Raw genomic sequence first — 24,038 nt, 5'->3', positions numbered from 1 at the left:
GTTGCTTGTAGGCAAGACTCTGTTGATTCAGGCTCTCTATGGGACTCTGGCTGTTGGTGATATGCATTTAGTTCAAGAGTGATGGGACATAAATCTGGCAGAAATGATAGTAGGTCACAAAGTCATTCCTGTGTTTTCCGTAGGGATGCTTTAGCATGTTGTCTACAAATTAGGCCTCTTCCTAGAGCTTACAGCTGGAATCTAGCTGTCTTCAAGTGATATGGCATTGAGAAATATTAAGATAATCTCATTTATTGAAAGCACATAAATTTACATTTTCTTTTTTTTTTCTTTTTTTTTTTCCTTTTTGAGATGAAGTCTCGCTCTGTTGCCTAGGTGGTGTGCAGTGGCATGATCTTGGCTCACTGCAACCTCCGCCTCCTGGGTTCAAGTGATTCTCCTGCCTCAGCCTCCAGAGTAACTGGGACTACAGGCGCCCACCACCACCCCTGGCTAATTTTTTCTTGTATTTTTAGTAGAGACAGGGTTTCACCGTATTGGCCAGGCTGGTCTTGAACTCCTGACCTTGTGATCCGCCCCCCTTGGCCTCCCAAAGTGTTGAGATTACAGGTGTGAGCCACTGCACCTGGCCAAATTTCCATTTCCTACTACCAATTTTTTCCTTCTCACCAATGTATAACAATTTACATATGTGGCCCAGGAAAGGTGGCTCACACCTGTAATCCTAGTATTTTGGAGGCCAAAGTGCATGGGTCACTTGAGCCTGGGAGTTTGAGACCAGCCTGGGCAATATGGCAAGATCCTGTCTCTCTAAAAAAAAAAAAAAAAAAATTCAGTAACTATCTGGGCAGGTGGTGTGTGCCTATTGTCCCAGCTACTCAAGAGGCTGAGGTGGGAGGATGGCTTGAGTCCGGGAGGCAAAGGTGGCAGTGAGTTGAGATTGTGCCACTATACTCCAGCCTGGGTGACAGAGTGAGACCCTGTCTCCAAAAAAAAAAAAAAAAAAACACCTAGAAAAAATTTACATTTTTGTGATTTCATTACAAAATTTCATTGCAATTTTGTAATTTCAACATGCTACATACTAAATGAGATAATCATCTTGTCCTTACAGAAAGTCTGTGACTTAATTTATTTATATCCTCTCTTATTCCAGGAAAAAGTTTGAAGCACTTTATAGAGAAACATAAAATTCAACAGAATAAAAAATAGATGAGGACATCGGAATGAAGGAAAAATGGGGATAGTTGGATGTAGACAGTGGTAAAGCAACTTATTTTCTATGAAGTCATTTGTAGTTGCTAGAGATGGGCTGTAGCAGCCAAAAAAGGGAGGGAAACCTTGTTTATAAAAATAACATGTTCATTAAATTAAAAGAATAGATGCCTAGGATCATAGTTTTTCTTGGTACTGAGACCTGAGAGAATTTTCCATAGCATGTTCTCATAAAAGGAACACTGGTTTATGGGCTATGTACTCCTGAACTCCTGTAGAAAGAGTACAATGGTAGGTTTCTCTTGACTGTTTCCTATCATATCCTGCATAGTAAGGCTTTTGGGATCACACTGAAATACATTTTAAGAAAAGCAGTTCTCTGAAGGGGTAGAACAATGCAGTTCAGGTTCACGGCTCCCTGGCAGCTGGACAGGATCCAAAGACAACATCCAGGAATGGGTGGACTCTGTTTCAGGCATTCCTCCATGAATATTGTTTCTTGTAATCCAGTGTTTGTAAATGTGTGGCGGAGAACTTTGGGTTGGATTCTTTGGCAGGAATCTGAAAGTCTGAATGTTGGCCTGGACAAAATCATTACCCTCATTTAACAGATGAAGAAATAGGACCTTGGAGAAGCTGATGATTGCCCAAGGCCAAGTGGTCAGTGGAGAAGCCGGAACTACAGCCGAGTTCTCCTGACTCTAAGTCTAGTGCTCTTTCAGCCATTTCCTCTCACTTCTCTAACTTACGTAGAATTCTGTTAAAATTTAAAGAGTTAATAATGACTATTGTAAACATTGATAATGGACTCCCTACTTAGATTTTTTTTTTTTTTTTGAGGCGGAGTCTCGCTCTGTCGCCCAGGCTGGAGTGCAGTGGCGCAATCTCGGCTCACTGCAAGCTCCGCCTCCCGGGTTCACGCCATTCTCCTGCCTCAGCCTCTCCGAGTAGCTGGGATTACAGGCGCCCGCCACCACGCCCGGCTAATTTTTTTTTGTACTTTTAGTAGAGACGGGGTTTCACCGTGGTCTCGATCTCCTGACTTCGTGATCCGCCCGCCTCGGCCTCCCAAAGTGCTGGGTTTACAAGCGTGAGCCACTGCGCCTGGCCCCTACTTAGATGTTTAACTAAGTAAACTATATAGCTGAAGTATGTCCTCCAGTCCTTTGCCCTCCACTCTGTGAAGTGGTGGGTATCCTGCCTTAGCATGTTTTTGTTCTTTTACTGTATATGTGTTCATGTGTGTGTTTAAAATGTACATAAATGGCCTGGCACAGTGGCTCACACCTGTAATTCCAGCACTTTGGGAGACCGAGGCAGGCAGATCACCTGTCGTCAGGAGTTTGAGACCAGCCTGGCCAACATGGTGAAACCTCGTCTCTACCAAAAAATACAAAACTTAGCCAGACATGGTGATGCACACCTGTAATTTCAGCTACTTGGGAGGCTGAGGCAGGAGAATTGCTTGAACCCGGGAGGTGGAGATTGCAGTGAGCTGAGCTTGTGCCACTGCACTCCAACCTGGGCGACAGAGTGAGACCCTATCTCTAAATAAATAAATAAATAAATTTACATAAAGGACATATGACTTCATAGTATATCTGTCCTTTGTGCTAGCTCGTTTCCCCACCTTTGTAGTTCTGATATCTATCCATGCTGATATTGGCTGTTCATTCATTTTAGCTGTGAATAGTCTTCACTTCTACATGAATCAGCAACAGTTTATCTGTTTCTCTGCTGACAGTATTAGATTATTTCCACTTTTTTCCTTACAAACAGTTCTACCCTGATTATTCCTGAATGTGTCTCCTTGTGTATACGTGCACTTTTACAGGATTTTTTAGTTGGCAGAAATGAGCATCCAGCAGATGTGAGAACATCTTTGCCGAGCCCTCCTGGGCCAACCTTGGACCCAGCATGCCATTTGGGTTCATTCACAAGCCAGTGCTGTTCTGGCCTCAGTGGGCCTTAAGCTGCCCTCACAATCCTTGTATGCTTCTTTGGTTGGTTTGTGTTCTTAACTGTGGCCTGTTCCAAGCATCGTTTATTCTCAAGGACCCCACACCACTCATGCTCCCTCTGCTCCTGCTCCCAAGAGATGACCTCAGCTCTTATTTTCCTGAGAAAAATGAAGTCAAATGATGAGAGCTCCCTTCATTCTTCTCTGCTTCAAAATTTCTCAGCATTCCTACCCAGAGGAACAGCGAGCATGTTTTGCAAACCACAAATTCTTCATGGAATGCATGGAGGAAAACATTTTTTAAAAAAGTTTCTGAGATCCCAAATTGGAACTTTGTCTTATCATGAGCTGCTTTATCTTCAAAGCCACTCATTCAAATCTCTCTGACCACAGCCGCCAACTCTCCTAGTGTATTTCCTAAGGTATGCAAACCGTAATTGTTCTTCAGCCTCACTGAGACAGTAGTCTGTACACTCTCTCATTTCATGGGTTCACTCATGCCTGTAGTCACATCCCTCCTTCCCATGTAATCTTCCCCACAGCTCACACCCCAAACCTCCCTCTCAGAGCCCTCCCTTTTCCTGCCTCAATCTGCTGCATCACAGTCATCCTGGGAACGTCCCTTTATTTCTTCTGTATTCAATGCCCAGTCCCTGTTTTTCTCACTTTTAGTTTAGTGTTCTATTTTGTTGGCATACTTTCGTTCATCTTGTTTTACCTTATTTTGTTGGTATAGCTTTATTTTTTTTTGAGACAGAGTTTCGCCATTGCCCAGGCTGGAGTGCTGTGTTGCCATCTCGGCCCACTGCAGTCTCTACCTCCCTGGCTCAAGCGATCCACCCGCCACACCCACCCGAGTAGCTGGGACTACAGGCGCATGCCACCACGCCTGGTTAATTTTTGTATTTTTTATAGAGACAGGGTTTTGCTGGTTGCCCAGGCTGGTCTCGAACTCCTGGCCTCAAGCGATTCGCCCACCTTGGCCTCCCAGAGTGCTGAGATTACAGGCATGAATCACTGCACCTGGCCCTCACCAGTAGCTTTCTAAGAACAAGTGCTTAGGACATACATTTTTTTGGAGCTTTGTGTGTCAGGAAATTACTTTTTTCTACCCTAACACTTGATTCATACTTTAGCTGGATATAAATTATAGGTTGAAAAGTTTTCTTTTAAAACTTTGTTCAATATACATATAACATAAAGTTTATCATCCTAACCATTTTTAAGTGGTATTAATTCCTGCTGGTGGATTCACATTGTTGTGTAACCATCACCACCATCCATTTCCAGAACTCTTCATTTTGTGAAACTGAAACTATATATTCATTAAACAATTAAAAGTTAATTAAAATAGTAACTCTCCATTCCCTGGCAGCACCATTCTACTCTCTGTCTCTATAAATTTTGATGACTGTAGGTAACCTTACGTAAGTGGAATCAGACAGCATTTTTGGAAAATTTTCTGAATATGTGTTGATTTCACATTTGTGAATGTCAGGTTTTTTAGCTTTGGGAGTTTTCATCCTTAAGTTTTTTTTTTTTTTTTTTTTTTTTGAGATGGTGTCTTGCTCCGTGTGTGTAAGTGGAGTGCAGTGTCACGATCTCAGCTCACTGCAACCTCCGCCTCCTGGGTTCAAGCAATTCTTCTGTCTCAGCCTCCCGAGTAGCTGGGACTATAGGTGCCTGCCACCACACCTGGCTAATTTTTGTATTTTTAGTAGAGATGGGGGTTTCACCTTGTTGGTCAGGCTGGTCTTGAACTCCTGACCTCAGGTGATCCACCTGCCTTGGCCTCCCAAAGTGCTGGAATTACAGGCATGAATCACTGTGCCTGGCCCTGTTAAGTTTTTTTGAGACAGGATCTTGCTCTGTCACCCAGGCTGGAGTGCAGTGGCACAATCACGGCTTATTGCAGCCTTGACCTCCTGGGCTCAGGTGATCCTCCTGCCTCAGCAGGAGTAGTTGGGACTACAGGCACACACCACCATGCCTAGCTAATTTTTGTATTTTTTGTAAAGATGAGGTTTTACCATGTTGCCTAGGCTGGTCTAGAACACGTGGTCTCAAGTGATCCTCTTGCCTTGGCCTCCCAAAGTGCTGAGATTACTGGCGTGAGCCACTGTGCCTAAGTTTTTTCACTTTTGTTCTAGTATTGTGACTAGATTTTAATTTTTACTGCTGATTAAGAAATAGGATAATCCCTATAAATGTATTTCACAGATTATAATAAATACCATTTATATACTGTGTAGTACATTTCTTATAGTATTTAATAAATGTTAATTCTTGTCATTTTTAGTTTCATGAGTGTTTTCCTTGAATTCCAACAACCACCTTAAACAAGAAGTATTATTCCCATTCTACAGCAGTGGATACTGAAGTTCAGAGCATCTGGGACTGGGTCAGGGCCAGCGGAAGGCTCTTTTAGGGAAGTGGCTACATTTCCTCAGGATGTTCTGATCATGGGTTAAGTGGGTGCTTTCTTGCCACAGTTGGTATTGGTTGGTGACACTGATTGCAAGCCCAGTGGCATCATGATTTGAGAATTGCTACATTTTTGTTTTCCAAAAGTGTAATGCATAGATAGGTGTATTAGTTAGTTTTCACGCTGCTGATAAAGACATACTTGAGACTGGGAAGAAAAAGAGGTTTAATGAACTTAAACTTCCATATGGCTGGGGAGGCCTCACAATCACGATGGAAGGCAAGGAGGAGCAAGTCACGACTTACATGGATGGCAGCAGGCAAAAAGAGAGCTTGTGCAGGAAAACTCCCCCTAATAGTAACCATCAGATCTCATGAGACTCATTCACAATCATGAGAACAGTGCAGGAAAGACCCACCCCCATAATTCAATCACCTCCCACCAGGTTCCTCCCATGACACATGGGAATTGTGGGAGTTACAATTCAGGATGAGATTTGGGTGGGGACACAGCCAGACCATATCATAGGATTGGTTGTTCTGGCATTTGTGTGGTATCATTAGAAGAATAAAGTGCCCGGGAGGAGGGAATAGAGTGGACCTTACAAATCACCTGACCTGGGAATATGCACCAGTTGCTTCTAGTCAAGTGATGACCATAGGATAAATAATAAGGGGAAAAGTTAATGGGGAAAAGATGAACAAATTTATTGCAGTGTTTCACCGACTTTCTGCTGTGAGCTTGTAAGCGGATTGTCAATTGCTAGGAATAGCTCTACAATTTAACCGATAAAGGAGAAGATCCTTCCAAATTCCTAGGTGGACTATAAGTAACATAGTACAGCTGAAGAATGGAAAAAGAACAGGAGAGACACCCCAGGGAAAATGCTGGCTTTAAAATCACTCTGTTAAAGAAATAACGTGAATGCTACATCTGTTATGATATACCTTCTGGTCAACCTTTAAAGATAGGACAGATGCTTCTTCCTCATCATTGACAGAGTGGTTTTTCAGTTAGAATTTCAGTTAGACTGGCAGGGCTTGTTAACAAACTCTACTAATGAGAAAACGGAAAGCTATTGAGCTACCAAAAAGACTTTGGGAATATTTTTTAGAAATTTCTGACATACTCAGAGAATTTTAAAAATATTTCATTTTTGTCAAGAGAGTATTTTTCTCCTTATTATGAAGACGTAGATGTACAGGTTCTATTGAATATGGAATGAAGAACTGAACCTGAACTAATAATACCTTATTCTCATTTTGCTGTCGTTTCATTAAAATAAAAGCCAAATTGTTATTCTCATTTCAGTAGAAATATGCGTCCGTCATTTAAAATTTTAAAAACGCAGATAAAAAGAAAATAAAAATCACCCATAATCCCTTTCATTTCGGATACTCTCTATTAAAATTTCATCTTTTAGTTGAAAAAAAACCAGAGTAAATGCCAAGATTTCTTTAAAAAAGGGAAACTCACTAGTGTTTTGAGGTTTTAATTGACACCACAGGATTATTGCATAAGCAAACCACAGTCATTTCAAAATAGTTTATGTCAGCTGGCTGCAATTGCCCACACCTGTAATCCCAGGACTTTGGGAGGTGAGGCAGGAGGATGGCTTCAGGTCAGGAGTTTGAGACCAGCGTGGGGAATATAGTGAGACTCTGCCTCTACAGAAAATTTAAAAATTAGCCAAGCGTGGTGGCGTGTGCCTGTAGTTCTAGCTATTTGGGAGGATGAGGTGGGAGGATGGCTTGAGCTCGGGGAAGTTGAGGTTTCAGTGAGCCATGGTAGCACCATTGTACTCCAGCCTGGGTGACAGAATGAAAACTTGTCTTCAACAACAACAAACAAAACAAAACCAAAACCCCCGAATAGCTTATGCCATTGGTAAAAGCATGTATATTAATTTACATGTATTTTAAAAGCAATCCCACATTATTCCATTTCATTTTAGAGGCTTTAATGCCACTACATTCTTCACCCAACCTTTGGTTATGTTTCTGAAGATTTTATTCACTTTTAAGAGTAGTTTCATTTAAGGTCAGGCGTGGTGGCTCATGCCTGTAATCCCAGCACTTTGGGTGGTTGAGGCGGGCTGATTATCTGAGGTCAGGAGTTCAAGACCAGCCTGGCCAACATGGCAAAACTCCATCTCTACTAAAAGTACAAAAATTAGCTGTGTGTGATGGTACATGCCTGTAATCCCAGCTACTAGGGAGGCTGAGGCACGAGAATCACTGGAACCTGGGAAGCAGAGGTTGCAGTGAGCCGAGATTGCACCACTGCACTCCAGCCTGGGTGACAGAACAAGACTCCATCTCAAAAAAGAAAAAGAAAAAAGAATAGTTTTATTTATTTTAATACTAAACCCTGGATTTGTTACATAATTGTGGTAACTTTTATTTGAAAAGAAAAAGTAAGGCCAGAAGGAGTACCCAGGAAAGCTCTTCTGGGCTGGAATTTACCTGGGCACAGCCGCTGTGTTCTCCTCAGAGGAGTCAAAACACACTGATAGATTTCAGTTGCTAGAGACCCGGGAGACTCAATCTAGCCCTTAGCTAAACCCTCACTCCTCTTTCTTTCCTTTTTGTTTTTTTCTTTTTTTTGGAGACAAGGTCTTGCTTTGTCACCCAGGCTGGAGTGCAGCGGCATGAACACGACTCACTGCAGCCTTGACCTCCTGGCCTCAAGTGAGGTGGGAACCTCAGCCTCTGGAGTAGCTAGGACTACAGGTGTATGCCACTATGCCCAGCTAATTTTTTTTATTTTTTTGTTGAGATGAAGGCTGGTTTCGAAGTCCTGGTCTCAAGCAGTCCTCCTGCCTCTGGCTTCCTAAGTGCTGGGATTACAGCACTGCACCTGGCCTTTCACTCTTTCTTCTGCCTTCCTTTTTCAAAGCCTTTCTAGCTTCTGAATTCAAATCCTGAGAAGTCCCTTGGAGCTTTTCTTTTCTACTCTGTTCCAGTTTTTTGTGGGTCCTATTTGTAAGTAAATTCCTCCCTAGAAATGTCAGCAGTTTCTCACCAAAAACAATTGTGTTGGAAATGTCATCAATAAGTCTCTTCAATTATATCCTCATGGCCTCTGTAGCATGTTTTGACAAATAATTGTGCTATGACAGTATTTGGGTTAATAATCTAACACTTCGAATTGATTCAGTCTTCAAAGTTTGGTTTTAGTTTTGATAGACATTTCTAGAAGCTCTAAGAAATGGTCCAGGAAGTAAAAAATTATGAATATATCTTTTGCCTTGTTTGCTAATAAGTTTTCATGGTTAAAAACAGAAAATTCTTAGACATCCAGCTATTTTAAGGTCTCGATTTTTTTTGGGGGGTGCTATGTTATCTAATTTTTTTCTGACACCTTTATTATTTATTTATTTTTATTTATTTACTTTTTAGAGGTAGTCTATCTATGTTGCCCAGGCTTGCCTCAAACTTCTGGGTTTGAACAGTCCTCCCACCTCAGACTCCTGGGTAGCTAGGACCATAGGCGTGTGCCTGGTCTTTTCCTACATCTTTAATATACAATACAGTGAATTCCACATGCCAGTTGAGGACAGGAATACTTCTTGGTTCTCCAGTTAACAACTTGTCTTTATTGTTTTGTTTTTATTTTTAATGTAAATACAACAAATGGTTCTTTCCCCTACATTTGATACCTTGTATTTGATTAATATTCAATTAAATGGCCATTTTTTTTTTTTAATTTCAGAGACATTCTATATATTTTTTTAAATTTCAGCTTTTGTTTTAGATACAGAGGGCACATGTGCAGGTTTGTAACATGGGTATATTGTAACCGGGTGGTGAGCATAGTACCCAATAGGTTGTTTTTCAACCCATGCTCCCTTCCCTCCCTTCACCCCTCTAGAAGTCTGCAGTGTCTTTTGTTCCCGTGTTTATGTCTATGTGTTCTCAATGTTTAGCTCCCACTTTTAAGTGAAAACATATATTATTGGTTTTCTGTTCCTGTGTTAATTCGCTTAGGATTATGGCCTCCAGCTCCATCCATGTTGCTGCAAAAGCTATGATTTTATTCTTTTTTATGGCTTGTAGTATTCCATGGTGTGTATGCACTACATTTTCTTTATCGAATCCACTGTTGATGGGAACCCAGGCTGAATCCATGTCTTTGTTATTGTAAGTAACGTGGCAATAAACTTACGAGTGCATGTGTCTTTTTGGTAGCATGATCTGTTTTCCTTTGGGTACATATGCAGTAATAGGATTGCTGGGTTGAATATTAGCTCTGTTTTAAGTTCTTTGAGACATCTGCAAACTGCTTTCCACAGTGGCTGCACTAGTTTACTTTCCCACTGACAGTTTATAAGCACTCTTTTTTCTCTGCAGCCTCACCAGCATCTGTTGTTTTTTGACTTTTAGTAGTAGACATTCTGACTTGTGTGAGATGGTGTATCTTGGTGGTTTTGATTTGTATTTCTGTGATAATTAGTCATGATAAGCATTTTTTCATGTTAGTTGGCCACTTGTAAGTCTCCTTTTGAGAAGTGTCTGTTCATGTCCTTTGCCCATTTTTTAATGGGGTTGTCTTTTGCTTGTTGATTTCTTTAAGATCCTTATAGATTCTGAATATTAGGCCTTTGTCAGTGCATAGTTTGCAAATGTTTTCTTCCATTCTGTAGGTTGTTTACTTTGTTGATAGTTTCTTTTGCTGCGCAGAAACTCTTTAATTAGATCCCATTTGTCAATTTTTGTTTTTTGTTGCTTTTGCTTTTGGAGACTTAGCCAAAAGTTCTTTGTCAAGGCTTATGTTGAGAAGGGTATTTCCTAAGTTTTATTCCAGGATTTTTATAGTTTGAGGTCTTACATTTAAATCTTTTATCTATGTTGAGTTAATTTTTGTTTATGGTGAAAGATAAGGAAGGGTTCAGTTTCATTCTTCAGCATATGGCTAGACAGTTATCCCAGCATCATTGAATAGGGAGTCATTTCCCCATTGCCTACTTTTGTCAGTCTTGTTAATATCAGATGGTTGGAAATGTGCAGCTTCATTTCTGGGTTTTCTATTTTGTTCTATTGTCTTTGTGTCTGTTTTTGTATCAGTACCATACTCTTGGTTACGGTAGCCATAGAATATATTTTGGAATTGGATAGTGTGAGGGCTCTGGCTTTGTTCTTTTTTCTTAGGATTGCTTTGACTATTTGGGCTCTTTTTTGGTTTTATATGAATTTTAGAGTTGTTTTTTCTAATTCTGTGAAGAATGTTCATAGTTCGATAGCAATGGCATTGAATTTGTAAATTGCTTTGATAGTATGGTCGTTTCAATGACATTGATGCTCCTAATCCATGGGCATGGAAAGTTTTTCCCTTTATTTGTCTCATCTCTGATTTCTTTCAGCAGTGTTTTATAATTCTCCTTGAGATCTTTAACCTCTTTGGTTAGCTGTGTTCCTAGATATTTCATTATCTTTGTGGCTATTGTAAATGGGATTATGTTCTTGACTCTCAGCCTGGATGTTACTGGTGTATGGAAAGGTTACTAATTTTTGTACATTGATTTTACATCCTGAAACCCTGCTAAAATCACATATTGGTTTTAGTAGCCTTTTGGCAGAGTCTTTAGGGTTTTCTAGGTACAGAATCATATCAGCAAAGAGAGATAGTTTGACCTTTTCTTTTCCTATTTGGATACCTTTTATTTCTTTCTGTTGCCTGATTGCTCTGGTGAGGGCTTCCAGTGCTATGTTGAATAGGAGTGGTGAGAGTGGACATCCTTGTCTTTTTCTGAGTCTCATGGGGAATTGTTCCAGCTTTTGCCCATTGAATATGATGTTGGCTGTGGGTTTTTTCATAGATGGCTCTTATTATTTTGAGGTATGTTCCTTCAATGCCTAGTCTGTTGAGGGTTTTTTTTAAATCATAAAGGGAAATGTTGGATTATATAAAAAGTTTTTCTGTGTCTATTGAGATGACATATGGTTTTTGCTTTTAATTGTTTATGTGGTGAATCACATTTATTGATTTGCATATGTTAAAACCAACCTTGCATCCCAGGAATAAAGCCTACTTGATTGTGATGAATTAACTTTTTTATGTGCTGCTGGATTCAGTTTGCTAGTATTTTGTTGAGAATTTTTGCATCTATGTTCATCAGGGATATTGGCCTGAAGTTTTCTTTTTTAGTTGTGTCTTTGCCAAATTTTGGTATTAGGCTGATGCTGGCTTCATAGTATGAGTTAGGGAGGAGTCCCTCCTCCTTGATTTTTTGGAATAGTTTCAGTAGGATTTGTACCAGTTCCTCTTTACACTTCTGGTAGAATTCAGCTGTGAATCCATCTGGTCCAGAGCTTTTTTTGGTTGGTAGGTTTTTAAAAAAATTATTATTGGTTCAACTTCAGAGTTTTATATTGGTCTACTCAAGATTTCAATCTCTTCCCAATTCAATCTTGGGAAATTGTGTTTCCAGGAATTTATCCATTTCCTCTAGATTTTCTAAGTTGTGTGCATAGAGTTGTTGTAGTGGATCTTTTGTATTTCTGAGGGATCAGCTGTAATATCTTTGTCATTTCTGATTATACTGATTTGGATCTTCTCAGAGACATTCTTACCAAATTCAAGGTACTGTCCAAATAATGCTAATTCTAATAGGACTATTTCACGTGAAATGCTATTTTGTGAAAAGTACGCTCTTGTCTTGTTGAGTTGCTATAACAAAATACCATAAAATGGGTAGTTTGTAAATGACAGAAATCTAATCCAAGATCAAGTCCAGAAGATTCAATGTCTGATGAGGGCCTGTTTCCTCATAGATGGCCATCCTCTCAGTCTATCCTCACATGGTAGAAGGGGTAAGGAGTCTCTCTTGGGCCTCTTTTGTAAGGGCACTAATCTCATTAATGAGGATCACCTCCCAAAGGCCCCACCTCCTAATACCGTGGCATTGGGGATTAGATTTCAACATATGGACTTTGGGGGACGTAAGAACTCAGTCCACTGCAACTCCTGACAGTTGCATCCATCTCCAGCTTCAAGTGATGGGGCATGCGGTCTCCTTTGCTCTCAAGAGTACCTTCTGTATTTGTTTATTAGAGGATTTTGCTTAATATTGTGTTCATTTATCATTCTCAGAGGATTGAATCTCTTGAGAGCAGCATCCAGCCTATATAATTATTTGTTGTGCAAATGAATGAAAACAAAAATAAATGACATATGGCAAACTCTCGCTCACCTTAGGAGGCACCATCATGTGTTGGTTTAGAGCATGAACTCTGAAGCCCAAACCACCTGGATTCAAATCTTGGCTCCATCATTTTTTTTTTTTTTTTGAGACGGAGTCTCGCTGTCGCCCAGGCTGGAGTGCAGTGGCGCGATTTCGGCTCACTGCAGGCCCCGCCCCCCGGGGTTCACGCCATTCTCCTGCCTCAGCTTCCCGAGTAGCTGGGACTACAGGCGCCCGCCACCTCGCCCGGCTAATTTTTTGTATTTTTAGTAGAGACGGGGTTTCACTGTGTTAGCCAGGATGGTCTCGATTTCCTGACCTCGTGATCCGCCCGCCTCGGCCTCCCAAAGTGCTGGGATTACAGGCGTGAGCCACCGCACCTGGCTGGCTCCATCATTTATTACCTGTGTGTCCTTAGACAATTGTGAATCATACTGGTGCATCTAAGCTTTGTCTTTTCAAATGTGGAGATAACTATAGTTCCTAACTCTTATCATTATCATAAAGATTAAATGAGGTTGTATATAAAAAGTGCTTATAACAGTGCCTGTATACAGTAAGTACTGTATAATATTGCCATTCTCCTTTTTTTTTAAATAGCGATGACGTGGAATAGTGTGTGCCCTTAAAAAATTCATTCTGGAATTCAAATCTTAGGGTGCCAAAATGAAGAAGTGCTTTGTCTCCACTTTGTGTTCAGGAGCCCCAGAGTATGGGAAGGGATGGTGGAGGTCCTCAGTATATCACAAAGCTGAAGATGTTTGTATCTTTATCACTCATCAGGCTGCCAAGGCTCATGGCGAACTAATAAACAGCCTTTCTTTTTGGTTAGAATCTCTCAATTCCATATAGCAACTCTTTTACCTCAGGCTGGTTGTGATTCATCTTAATTCGGAGGATAAACAAATTAATCATTAATTAGTCAAGTTAATTTGGTAGCTGAAATCTTTAACAACAGTGATCCATGCAAGAGATAATAAAAGGGATGTGGATGATAAGGGGGTAGGCAGGATTGAAAGATTTTTGAACTAGCAGGGACTGTTTAATCATTCGTATTCTTTGTATTTTTTGAAGTGTTCTGTTTAATATTTAATATGATTGACTGTATCTAGCTGTTGGCCTCATATTTATCTTTTAGTTCCACCCCCCCCCAGCATTTTATTATGCAAAATTTCTAGTATACAGCAAAGTTAAAGGAATTTAAAAGTGAATACCTATATGGTCAACACATAGATTCTAACATTAATATTTTGCAATGCTTGCTTGATCACAAAGCTGTACAGTTATCCATCCCTATGTACACCCCCAATCTACTTTATATTTTTATATGCTTGGTTAGGTTTATTATTTGATCATCCATATGGGAGAAGTCGGTGTTTTATACTCATCCTCCAGAAATTAATAGTGGTAAATAAATACATGAAGCAATGCTTTTAAAGAGGTGTGAAGTAAAAACTGCTCTCACTGGAAGGATTCTTTAAGAATCAAGGTGGGGGCGAGGGGAAGAAATGTGTAGGTGAAAAAATAAGCCTTTGGGAAAATAATTCAATATATTAGATAACTCATTAAAATATTCTTTTTGATATATTAGATTTTTAGTTTCACTTTGCAAGCTATGCAGGCTCAGCTCTTATTGTTTCCAGTAAATGGCAACATAACTGGGGCAGAAAAGGAACTAAGTTCAAAAAAAGTTTTAAAGAAAATCCTTGAAGGTTGAAGGCTAACAATCACTTAACACTAACGCCTAAGATATCAGTTTGTGTCAACTTTCCTTCCTCTAGACAAGTTATTACATCGAATTGCCTGGCTTTCCTTTTCACCACTGGTATAGAATCCACAATGCTAGTTCTTCTGGAGTTCTGAAAGCAGCTCCAAAGGGCATGAATAGGTCATAGGGCAAAATCTTGATTATGATTCAAAACAAAGGCGTAGTTACTTTGTTCTTCATGAACTGTGGAAGCACGCACTAGAAAGCCATACTTGTTTTGGAGGACAGGTTTTGGTTGCTGCTGTTTTCTGGCAATGCATGTTTACTAGAAACAGAACTGAAAAGTTATTAATGAACATTTATCCATTTCACTTTCAGTTCACTTCTTCAACTGAGATGGACATGATATAATCTCCATTGAGTCAAAGAATGGCATCTAGTCCTGAGCTTCCTACCGAAGATGAACAGGGTTCCTGGGGCGTCGACAATCTCCATATTTCATTGCAAGGTAATTAAGATTGGGTGGGGGTAACACCTACAGAAACTGTGGAAACCTAATTTTTATCTAGTTGCAAGTCATGCTTATTTCCATCTCTCTTATAGAGATAAAGATATCTGTATTTTTCCAACTGTAGAAACCTTTTAGTATATTTAAATGTCTTTATTTCTGTCTTAGCTCTCTGGGAAAGTAAGGAATACCTGCAAGGAATTTGCTATCTCCATTTTCTTACTGAGTGTATGCATTTTATTTGCAGTGAAAATTAAATAGTAAACTGTAGTTCGCTTGGCATTGTTTGTACTTACTTCTTATCTTTTTGTGTAGCTTCTTTTAAATGCACATCCTTGCTGGGCACGGTGGCTCATGCCTGTAATCCCAGCACTTTGGGAGGCCGAGGCGGGCGGATCACCCAACGTTGGGAGTTGGAGACCAGCCTGACCAACATGGGGAAACCCCGTCTCTACTAAAAATACAAAATTAGCAAGTTGTTGTGGCGCATTTCTGTAATCCCAGCTACTTGGGAGGCTGAAGCAGGAGAATTGTTTGAACCCGGGAGGTGGAGGTTGCAGTGAGCTGAGATGGTGCCATTGCATTCCAGCTTGGGGAACAAGAGCAAAACTCCATCTCAAATAAATGAATGAATGAATGCACATCCTTATTTTGTCCTGATAGGAAGAGAGGTAATACTATAAATGAATGACCTTTCAATCATGTGAATCATGTGTGCATGTATATAAGTGCTGTCATTTTTTTAAAAGTGCTTCTTGTGGAGTTTGGCAATATTTGTGTTGTATTTTGAAAATTCACTAGCCACTAGACCTTCTACCTTTGTTGATAAAGCAAATTTTGGAGTTGAGTAAAGTTAGCTAGTATAAAAGAAATAAGGCTATAGCAGGCCTTTGAAAATATTTATGGAACTATGTGTTTTAAAGTAATTTTAAGATTATGGGCAGTATTATGCAGCATTTTTAGAATGTTACTCAAAGTCGTAGATTCTGAGTCATTTATGGTAAAGATGCCAAAATGACTTTTTTTCTGATATTTTCCTTTAAATTAAAGATCTGTTTTGATGCCATATTGAGTAATTTGGCAAAAAAAATCTGTTTTGAATGATTTACTTCTATATTTTGAGCTGAGATGGAAATCAATAGCTGTTAGAATAGACAGTATCTGTATATACCAGCCTTTTCAAAGTAATTATTGTATACTTTGTGTAGAGTAAGACACATTTAAATTGTTGAGAGGTTATACTTGAGGTAAGAATTTTTAAACTTTTCAGTAAGGACTTAAAAATAATGTCTGAATATGCAGATGTAGTTGGAATCAAGCTTTCATTTAACTGGAAAAAAATTATTGTTTTTCTGTGATGTTTTGGTTGCATGTAACGTTTTGGCTGCAATAAATAGGTAAATCAGATTTCTAATGCTGGCTCTGCCAATCACTGGTTATTTGAACTTGGAGGAGAGATTTCATCTTTTGAGTCTCAGTTTCCTCATTTGTAAAATGTGAATGAGAGTTCCCACACTGCAGCTGCATTTTTTTTTTTAAATTATTATTATACTTTAGGTTTTAGGGTACATGTGCACAATGTGCAGGTTTGTTACATATGTATCCATGTGCCATGTTGTTTTGCTGCACCCATTAACTCCTCATTTAGCATTAGGTATATTTCCTAATGCTGTCCCTCCCCCCTCCCCCCTCCCCCCTCCCCCCACCCCACAACAGTCCCCGGAGTGTGATGTTCCCCTTCCTGTGTCCTCAAAAAGTGGGCAAAGGACATGAACAGATACTTCTCAAAAGAAGACATTTATGCAGCCAAAAAACACGTGAAAAAATGCTCATCATCACTGGCCATCAGAGAAATGCAAATCAAAACCACAATGAGATACCATCTCACACCAGTTAGAATGGCCATCATTAAAAAGTCAGGAAACAACAGGTGCTGGAGAGGATGTGGAGAAATAGGAACACTTTTACACTGTTGGTGGGACTGTAAACTAGTTCAACCATTGTGGAAGTCAGTGTGGCGATTCCTCAGGGATCTAGAGCTAGAAATACCATTTGACCCAGCCATCCCATTACTGGGTATATACCCAAAGGACTATAAATCATGCTGCTATAAAGACACATGCACACGTATGTTTATTGTGGCACTATTCACAATAGCAAAGACTTGGAACCAACCCAGATGTCCAACAACGATAGACTGGATTAAGAAAATGTGGCACATATACACCATGGAATACTGTGCAGCCATAAAAAATGATGAGTTCATGTCCTTTGTAGGGACATGGATGAAACTGGAAAACATCATTCTCAGTAAACTATCGCAAGGACAAAAAACCAAACACCGCATGTTCTTACTCATAGGTGGGAATTGAACAATGAGAACTCATGGACGCAGCTGCATTTTGAAGATGAACAGTAAGGGAGACAAAGGGGCTTAGCACAGTGCCTAACACAGACTAGGGACTCCATATGTACATCATACTTTCTTTTTTTATATTTATGGCCAAAATCTTATTCTCAAAGTATTTCTTGTCCAAGAGCACATGGCTGGAGTAGAAGCTTCATGATATATAGGAAAAAATTGTAAACCAGATGTCTGGTTTTTTTCTGCTTTTTCTTTTGTTTGTTTTGTTTTAACATTTCTGTTCAATGGCTCCCTATCACATGTGGGATGAAGTCTAGACTTCTTGGCGTGGTTCAGGCTTTTGCTGGTCCAGTGCTTGCCTTTCTGTCTGCTCTTATCTCCCACCATGCCCCATAAGCACTCTGTGCTCCAACCCCATGGTTCCTTAAGGGGCCATATTCTCCCTGGTCCGCCAGCTTGTGTGCTTTCATTCAGATTGTTTCCCTTGTAGCTCCCCCGGCCCCTCCTCCAGCAGCAGAAGTCATTCTCCCATCCATCCTTCATACATCCTTTATCCATCCCCAGGACAATTAGAATCAGTTTCCTCTGTGAGCCCTGCTCTCTCTTAGGCTGAGATAACGTGCTCCCTCCTCTGTTCTCCTGTAGTATCTCTTTGAGCACTTGTATTATTATTATTATTATTATTATACATATCAAGTAATATTTTCTTCCCCACAACAGAGGGGACATTTTGACTTTTATGTAGCATGCTGTAACTTACGTAGCCCTTTTGCATACATTATCTTATTTGATCCTCACAACCACATTATGAAGTAGATTTAAAAAAATCTTTGACAATTGAGAAAGAGGCTGTGGCTCAGAAAGAATGAATTACTTGCCCAGAGTCCCATAGCTGGTGAACAGTGGAGCTGTGTTTTGACTAGGACAGTTTTCTTTGTATTGTACCATACCCTCTTTGATACACTTCAAAGAACAGTTTGAAAGAGGGAGTTTCCTTAACAACTTTCACTGGAAAATTCATTAAATCTTAGCCTTAACCTATTCAATCCATAGCAAGTTTTCACATCCAGAATATGGAGGGCATCTTTAAGTAATATGAGTGATCTCAGGCTCATAAGTAGCTCAAAATAATTAGCAAATTACTGAGAAATGAGTGGTTTCTTATAGCATGTTTTGAATTATAGTAGGTTATACGATCTGCTTTACAATTGGAGAGTAGTATGGACTGTTTTGCAATGTAAATGTGATATATGTGCACTGGTCAGTCTGAACGATTTCCTTTAATGATGTATTTAGAGGAATCGTGGTGCTGGACACATTGCTGTCTAGGGGGGACTGGTGGAAAGCCAATACTATAATGTCAAGGTGGCGCTGCGCAGTCTGTTCACATTAGCCAGGTACCCGCAAGAGATACCAACCAAGAAGTTCCCATGCCTATAAGATGAAGGCTTTATGGCGAAATGAATAGATTTCCCAAAGTTAAGTTCCATATTGTTATCAGTGAATTTGTAATGATTCTTTCAGCCTAAGTTGTTGAAGGAAAGAAGGGAAGGAGGGAGGAAGGAAGAAAAGAAGGCAGACACTTGTATATATTTCTGAAGGCACCTTTGCTTTCATAGCAGGATTATTAGCTGTTTGAGAAAAAAAAATGATGGACAATATTATCTGCGTGAAGTACTACTGAACCAAAGGCTGTTGGTGGTAGTCTTAAAGGCACTTGGCATTGTACACACAGCGAGCAGACTCGTATTTCACAAAATTCACATGTGCTTAATGATCCCTGGAGTAATACGAGAAAGAGATTTCATGTAATATAAGAGGCTCAGATCCCTGCTCATAAGAAAGTTTTTATTTTTCTTTGTTTCAGAACCTTTTTTTAGAGGCAGATAGAGACAGTAGAATGGCCTAATTAACTTATAAAGCCTGCTTTATTTTAGCAAAAACTTAATCTAAGGTGAGACAATTGTGGCAACACCCTGACTCAGAATAACACATGCAAGAAAAGATTAAAATGTCTGAATTGAAATGTAGTGATTCATCATTAATATGTTATGAAAGCATACAGCCCGTATGTACAGGGCCTAAAAGGAATCAGCCCTGAAAATCAGGCAGTGCTTTGCCGAAATTCATAGAGCAGGACGATAAGCAAGTGACTTTATCTTTCTTTTCGTTGATTTTTTTGTGTGCTCTTTGAGAAAATATCTTTGTAAAGTCAATTTGAGGGTACCCTCCCTCTTTTTTTTGAGAGAGGGTCTTGCTCTGTCACCGAGGCTGGAGTGCAGTGGCATGAACACAACTCACTGCAGCCTCAAACTCCTGGGCTCAAGTGATCTTCCCACCTCGGCCTCCCAAGTAGTTGGTACTACAGGTGCACATCACCGCGCCTGGCTAACTTTTTTATTTTTTGTAGAGATGGGAGTCTTGCTATGATACCCAGGCTGGTTTTGAACTCCTGGACTCAAGTGATCCTCCTACCTCAGCCTCCCAAAGTGCTGGGATTACAGGCGTAAGCCACCATACCTGGCCCTGAGGGTACCCTTTATAGGTAGATATTTATGTTTTCTGCATCTAGTGAAGAGGATGGCGTTGGACTGTTTGAATGGTTAGGAAGAGAAAGGAATGGTATTTATGAATTTGAGTGGGTTTGTATAAAAATGGAATTCATTTTAGTTCAGTGCATTCTGTATTACTCTGGGCAGTACACATTTTATTTATTCATATATATATATGTATTTTTTTCTTTTTCTTTTTCTTTCTTTCTTTTTTTTTTTTTTTCTGAGACAGAATCTTGCTCTGTCACCTGGGCTGGAGTGCAGTGGTGTGACCTCGGTTCACTGCAACCTCTGCCTCCTGGGTTCAAGTGATTCTCCTGCTTCAGCCTCCTGAGTGGCTGGGATTACAGGTGCCTGCCACCACATCTGGCTAATTTTTGTATTTTTAGTAGAGAGGGGATTTCACCATGTTGGCCGGGTTGGTCTCAAACTCCTGACCTCAAGTGATTTGCCTGCCTTGGCCTCCCAAAGTGCTGGGATTACAGGCATGAGCCACAGCACCTGGCCAGCAGTCCATATCTTAAATGATTTTGAGATATGGAAATTCAGGCTATTAAAATGATAATAAATGGCAGAATAAACGGCTGTTTAAAATTTTTTAAATTTAATTTAATTTTAAATTTTTAAAATTAAAAAAATATATATGGGGGAAGTCTTGCTATTTTGCCCAGGCTGGTCTTGAACTCCTGGCCTCGAGCTATCCTCCCACCTTGGCTTCCCAGAGTGCTGGGATTACAGACATGAGCCACTGTGCCTGGCCATAAATGGCTGTCTTTAAAAATTATTTGCTTTACCAAGATGCCCATTATAGAATTCCTTTAAATCTTTCCATTTGGATTTTTTCCTTGCCAAAGTAATAGGTGCTTCCTTTTATTTGATCCTAAGAAAATAATAACTGCATACTTTGTCAGAAACAACATCTGTGCTGAGCCCTTCGGGTGGGAAAGGTGTGCCCAGGGAACACTCTTTTGAAGTATTGGATAGATATGATTATGAAAGCAGTAGGGGTAATGTTGGGTAAGTATCACAGGGCTTTAAAGTTAGATGGGATTTTCTTTGCAATTCGGTGTAATTTGAGACCATAGTAGGAATCCCTTCCGAAGTATTTCTGAGATTAAGATCCTTTGTGGAGTTGAATTGAAACCCAAGGGTTTGGGGTTTTTGCTTTTAGGCAGTGCCTACCTATTGGGTCTTAAGAGTGACAGTTACATGGTCACATGTCAGGGTTGTGCCTTAGGGGATTAATCTGGCTTTGAGGTACAGGAAGGCTGGAAAAGGGTGGAAAGTAGTTGGAGAAACCTATTAGGAAGTATTAGCAAATATCTGGGTGTTGGGTACTCTTTGCCTGGGCCTGGGTTATAGCAGTGAGTGTGAAAGTATGGACAGATAAGAAAATCTTTAAGGGGGGAGACTCAGTAGGAATTTGCAACTGTAAATATGGATAAGGTAGAAAGGCTCCAAGGTTTTGAAGTTGAGCTGCTTGGGATAATAGTAGTAGCATATTTAATGACCACATTACTAACTTTATTCAGTGTGTTTTGTTTTGAAACAGAAGTCTTGCTCAGTTGCCCAGGCTGGAGTGCAGTGGCGCGATCTTGGCCCACTGCAGCCTCCGCCTCCTGGGTTTAAGCAGTTCTTGTGTCTTAGCCACCTGAGTAGCTGGGATTACAGGCATGTGCCACCATGCCAAGCTATTTTTTTTGCATTTTTAGTAGAGATGGGGTTTTGCCATGTTGCCCAGGCTTGTCTCAAACTCCTGGGCTCCATAGATCCTCCCACCTTGGCCTTCCAAAGTGCTGGGATTACTGGCATGAGCCACTGTGCCCGGCCTATTTAGTGTGTTTTTATGAGGCATGATAGCATCAAATATGAAGGCCATTGAATATTATTTATATCAATGTGCTTAAAATAAATTTTTGTAGATAAAAGGTACTTTACAAATAAACTCGAGAACTTCTCACCTGCATGATGCAGGTGGAGGATCTATTTGAAAGTCATAGTAACAAGTGAAATTGGCTGTGTAGGTGGACTCATCTTGAGAAATTTTAAATGGCAACTGTAGGCAATTTTGAATTGTTTTAGACACTTTATATATTTTAGATTTAAGTTATTTCTTTTTTAACAAGTAAATATAACTTGTTGGTCATAAAGGACATATGAATTTCTGTAACAGGAGCAAGTTACTTGGCTTTCCAAAACAACATATGCCAATGCTTTAGAAAAACAGCATCCATAGCCGGGCGCAGAGGCGGGTGCCTGTAGTCCCAGCTACTTGGGAGGCTGAGCCAGGAGAATGGCCTGAACCCGGGAGGCGGAGCTTGCAGTGAGCCAAGATCGTGCCACTGCACTCCAGCCTGGGCGACAAAGCCAGACTCCGTCTCAAAAAAAAAAAAAAAAAAAAAAAAAAAAAACGAAAAACAGCATCCACATACAGAGTATTATCATTAATTAGACACTGAACTAGGAATGAGTGTGGATTCTATTACCTTTGCCACCACACAGGAGTTAACTTGCAAGCAGTCCTGCCAAGATGCTGGTGAATGCTTAACCATCTGCATGAACCTCTATAAAAACATTCAGCCCAGTTACTGTGTCATTTCAAGCAAGGCTCATATGTTTTATTTAATTCTGTTATTGTCTAGATGACATATTTTAAAAGATTAAAAAACCCTCTGTGTCTTCTCGCTAGGTATCCTTACTTGGTAGGGTTCAGTAGTGAAACGTGAGTCTCTGTAGTTAGGGTATTACTCCATTTAAATTTATTTATTATTTACTGAGTATCCATCTGAAGGGAGGCTTTCAGTTTTTGTACTATTTTTAGAAGCATTAAAAATTATCCAAGCTTAGTGGGTTAGGTTACAAACATTGTAATGGAGATGCAATGTTTAATTTTATTCATTTACTCAGTAAATGCTGAACCCCAATCATGCACAGTGGTATAGGTGTTAGGAGTACAAAGAAATAAATTGGGCATCTTCAAGAAGCATGTAGTCTAGATGTGCTTTTGCTTGTTGATGTCATGTGGAAGTGGAAAAATAGCCTGGGCTGCAAATATAATCATTCTTAGGAGATGAGTTGAAGTCTTTAACTTTAAAGGGTTATGTCTCTAATTGTGGTATCCATTGTACAAATTCAACCAAAATATGACCAAAAATGTTGTCTGGAATATCTTTTTATGTTTCACTTTTAGGGAGGTGAAGAATAAAAAACGTACTGTATATAGCATTATTTGCAATATGAGTTATAAATTCCTCTCACTGTAAAAATGAAACAGTTTGGTCAGAACTTCCCTGGAGACTGTTGTCTTCTTACTGTTCTTACTCTTGAATTTCCTCTCATCTTTGGATATCACTTCCTGCAATAATCTTTCAGAGTTCCTCGAAGTATGTTTTAGGTACATATGATATTCCTGAATTGTTATTGCCAATCAAGTTTCTGAATATTTTAGGTTTTCAATAAACAATTTTCTATGAGTGACTGAGTGGCCATTTTCTATATTAAAAAAAGTTCTATAAAGTACCCCAAATTAGAAGAACTTTTGAGTGTTCAAGAAAGTTGTCAGATAGGTTGGAAACATGATTTCTTTAGGCTTCAGGCAGTGAAGTGTGTCTATGATGTTTAGGGGCTCAATAGTGCTTTAGTATTCTGTTTATGAGAGAAGACTCTGTTCTACCTTATAACTGTGAGTGAATGAAGCCATGTGAAGTCTTAGGAAGAGGAACAGGATTAATAAAAGCTTCTGGGCTGGCGCAGTGGCTCACACCTGTAATCCCAGCACTTTGGGAGGCTGAAATGGGAGTACCGCTTGAGCCCAGGAGTTTGAGACCAGTCTGGGCAACGTAGTGAGACCCCTCCGGCACCCCTCCGGCTCCACAAAAAAAAAAAAAAAAAAAATTAGCTGGGCATGGCGACATTCCCCTGTACGTCCAGCTACTTGGGAGGCTGAGGTGGGAGGATCTCTTGAGTCTAAGAGTTGAGCCTGCAGTAAGCTATGATCGTACCACTGTGCTGTAGGCTGGATGACAGAGCAAGACCCTGTCTTTAAAATAAATAATTAATTAATTTTTAAAAAAAGGCTTCTGGGTGGAATTTCTACCCATTTGCAGTAAAGTCCCCAGTGTGGGATTTTGAGGTTAATGATTAATGAAGAGTAAGAAAAGA

At 39.9% G+C, this 24,038-nt stretch overlaps 1 protein-coding gene across 4 annotated transcripts in view; it reads left to right on the top strand.

The window, feature by feature from the left end:
* SYNE2 (spectrin repeat containing nuclear envelope protein 2) overlaps window positions 1–24,038 on the top strand; it is a 379,741-nt gene that overhangs the window by 43,170 nt on the left and 312,533 nt on the right. For all 4 annotated transcript variants that reach the window (XM_055289134.2, XM_055289133.2, XM_055289132.2 and 1 more), the window contains exon 2: window positions 14,831–14,960. In XM_055289134.2, the coding sequence (XP_055145109.1) occupies window positions 14,882–14,960 (79 nt within the window). In that variant the 5' untranslated portion in view covers window positions 14,831–14,881. The remainder of the gene's footprint in view (window positions 1–14,830; window positions 14,961–24,038) is intronic.

The sequence above is a fragment of the Symphalangus syndactylus genome, chromosome 8 (genome assembly GCF_028878055.3).
Source record: "Symphalangus syndactylus isolate Jambi chromosome 8, NHGRI_mSymSyn1-v2.1_pri, whole genome shotgun sequence".
Classification (NCBI taxonomy): Eukaryota; Metazoa; Chordata; class Mammalia; order Primates; family Hylobatidae; genus Symphalangus; species Symphalangus syndactylus.
This window is presented reverse-complemented; position numbering and strand designations above follow the sequence as displayed.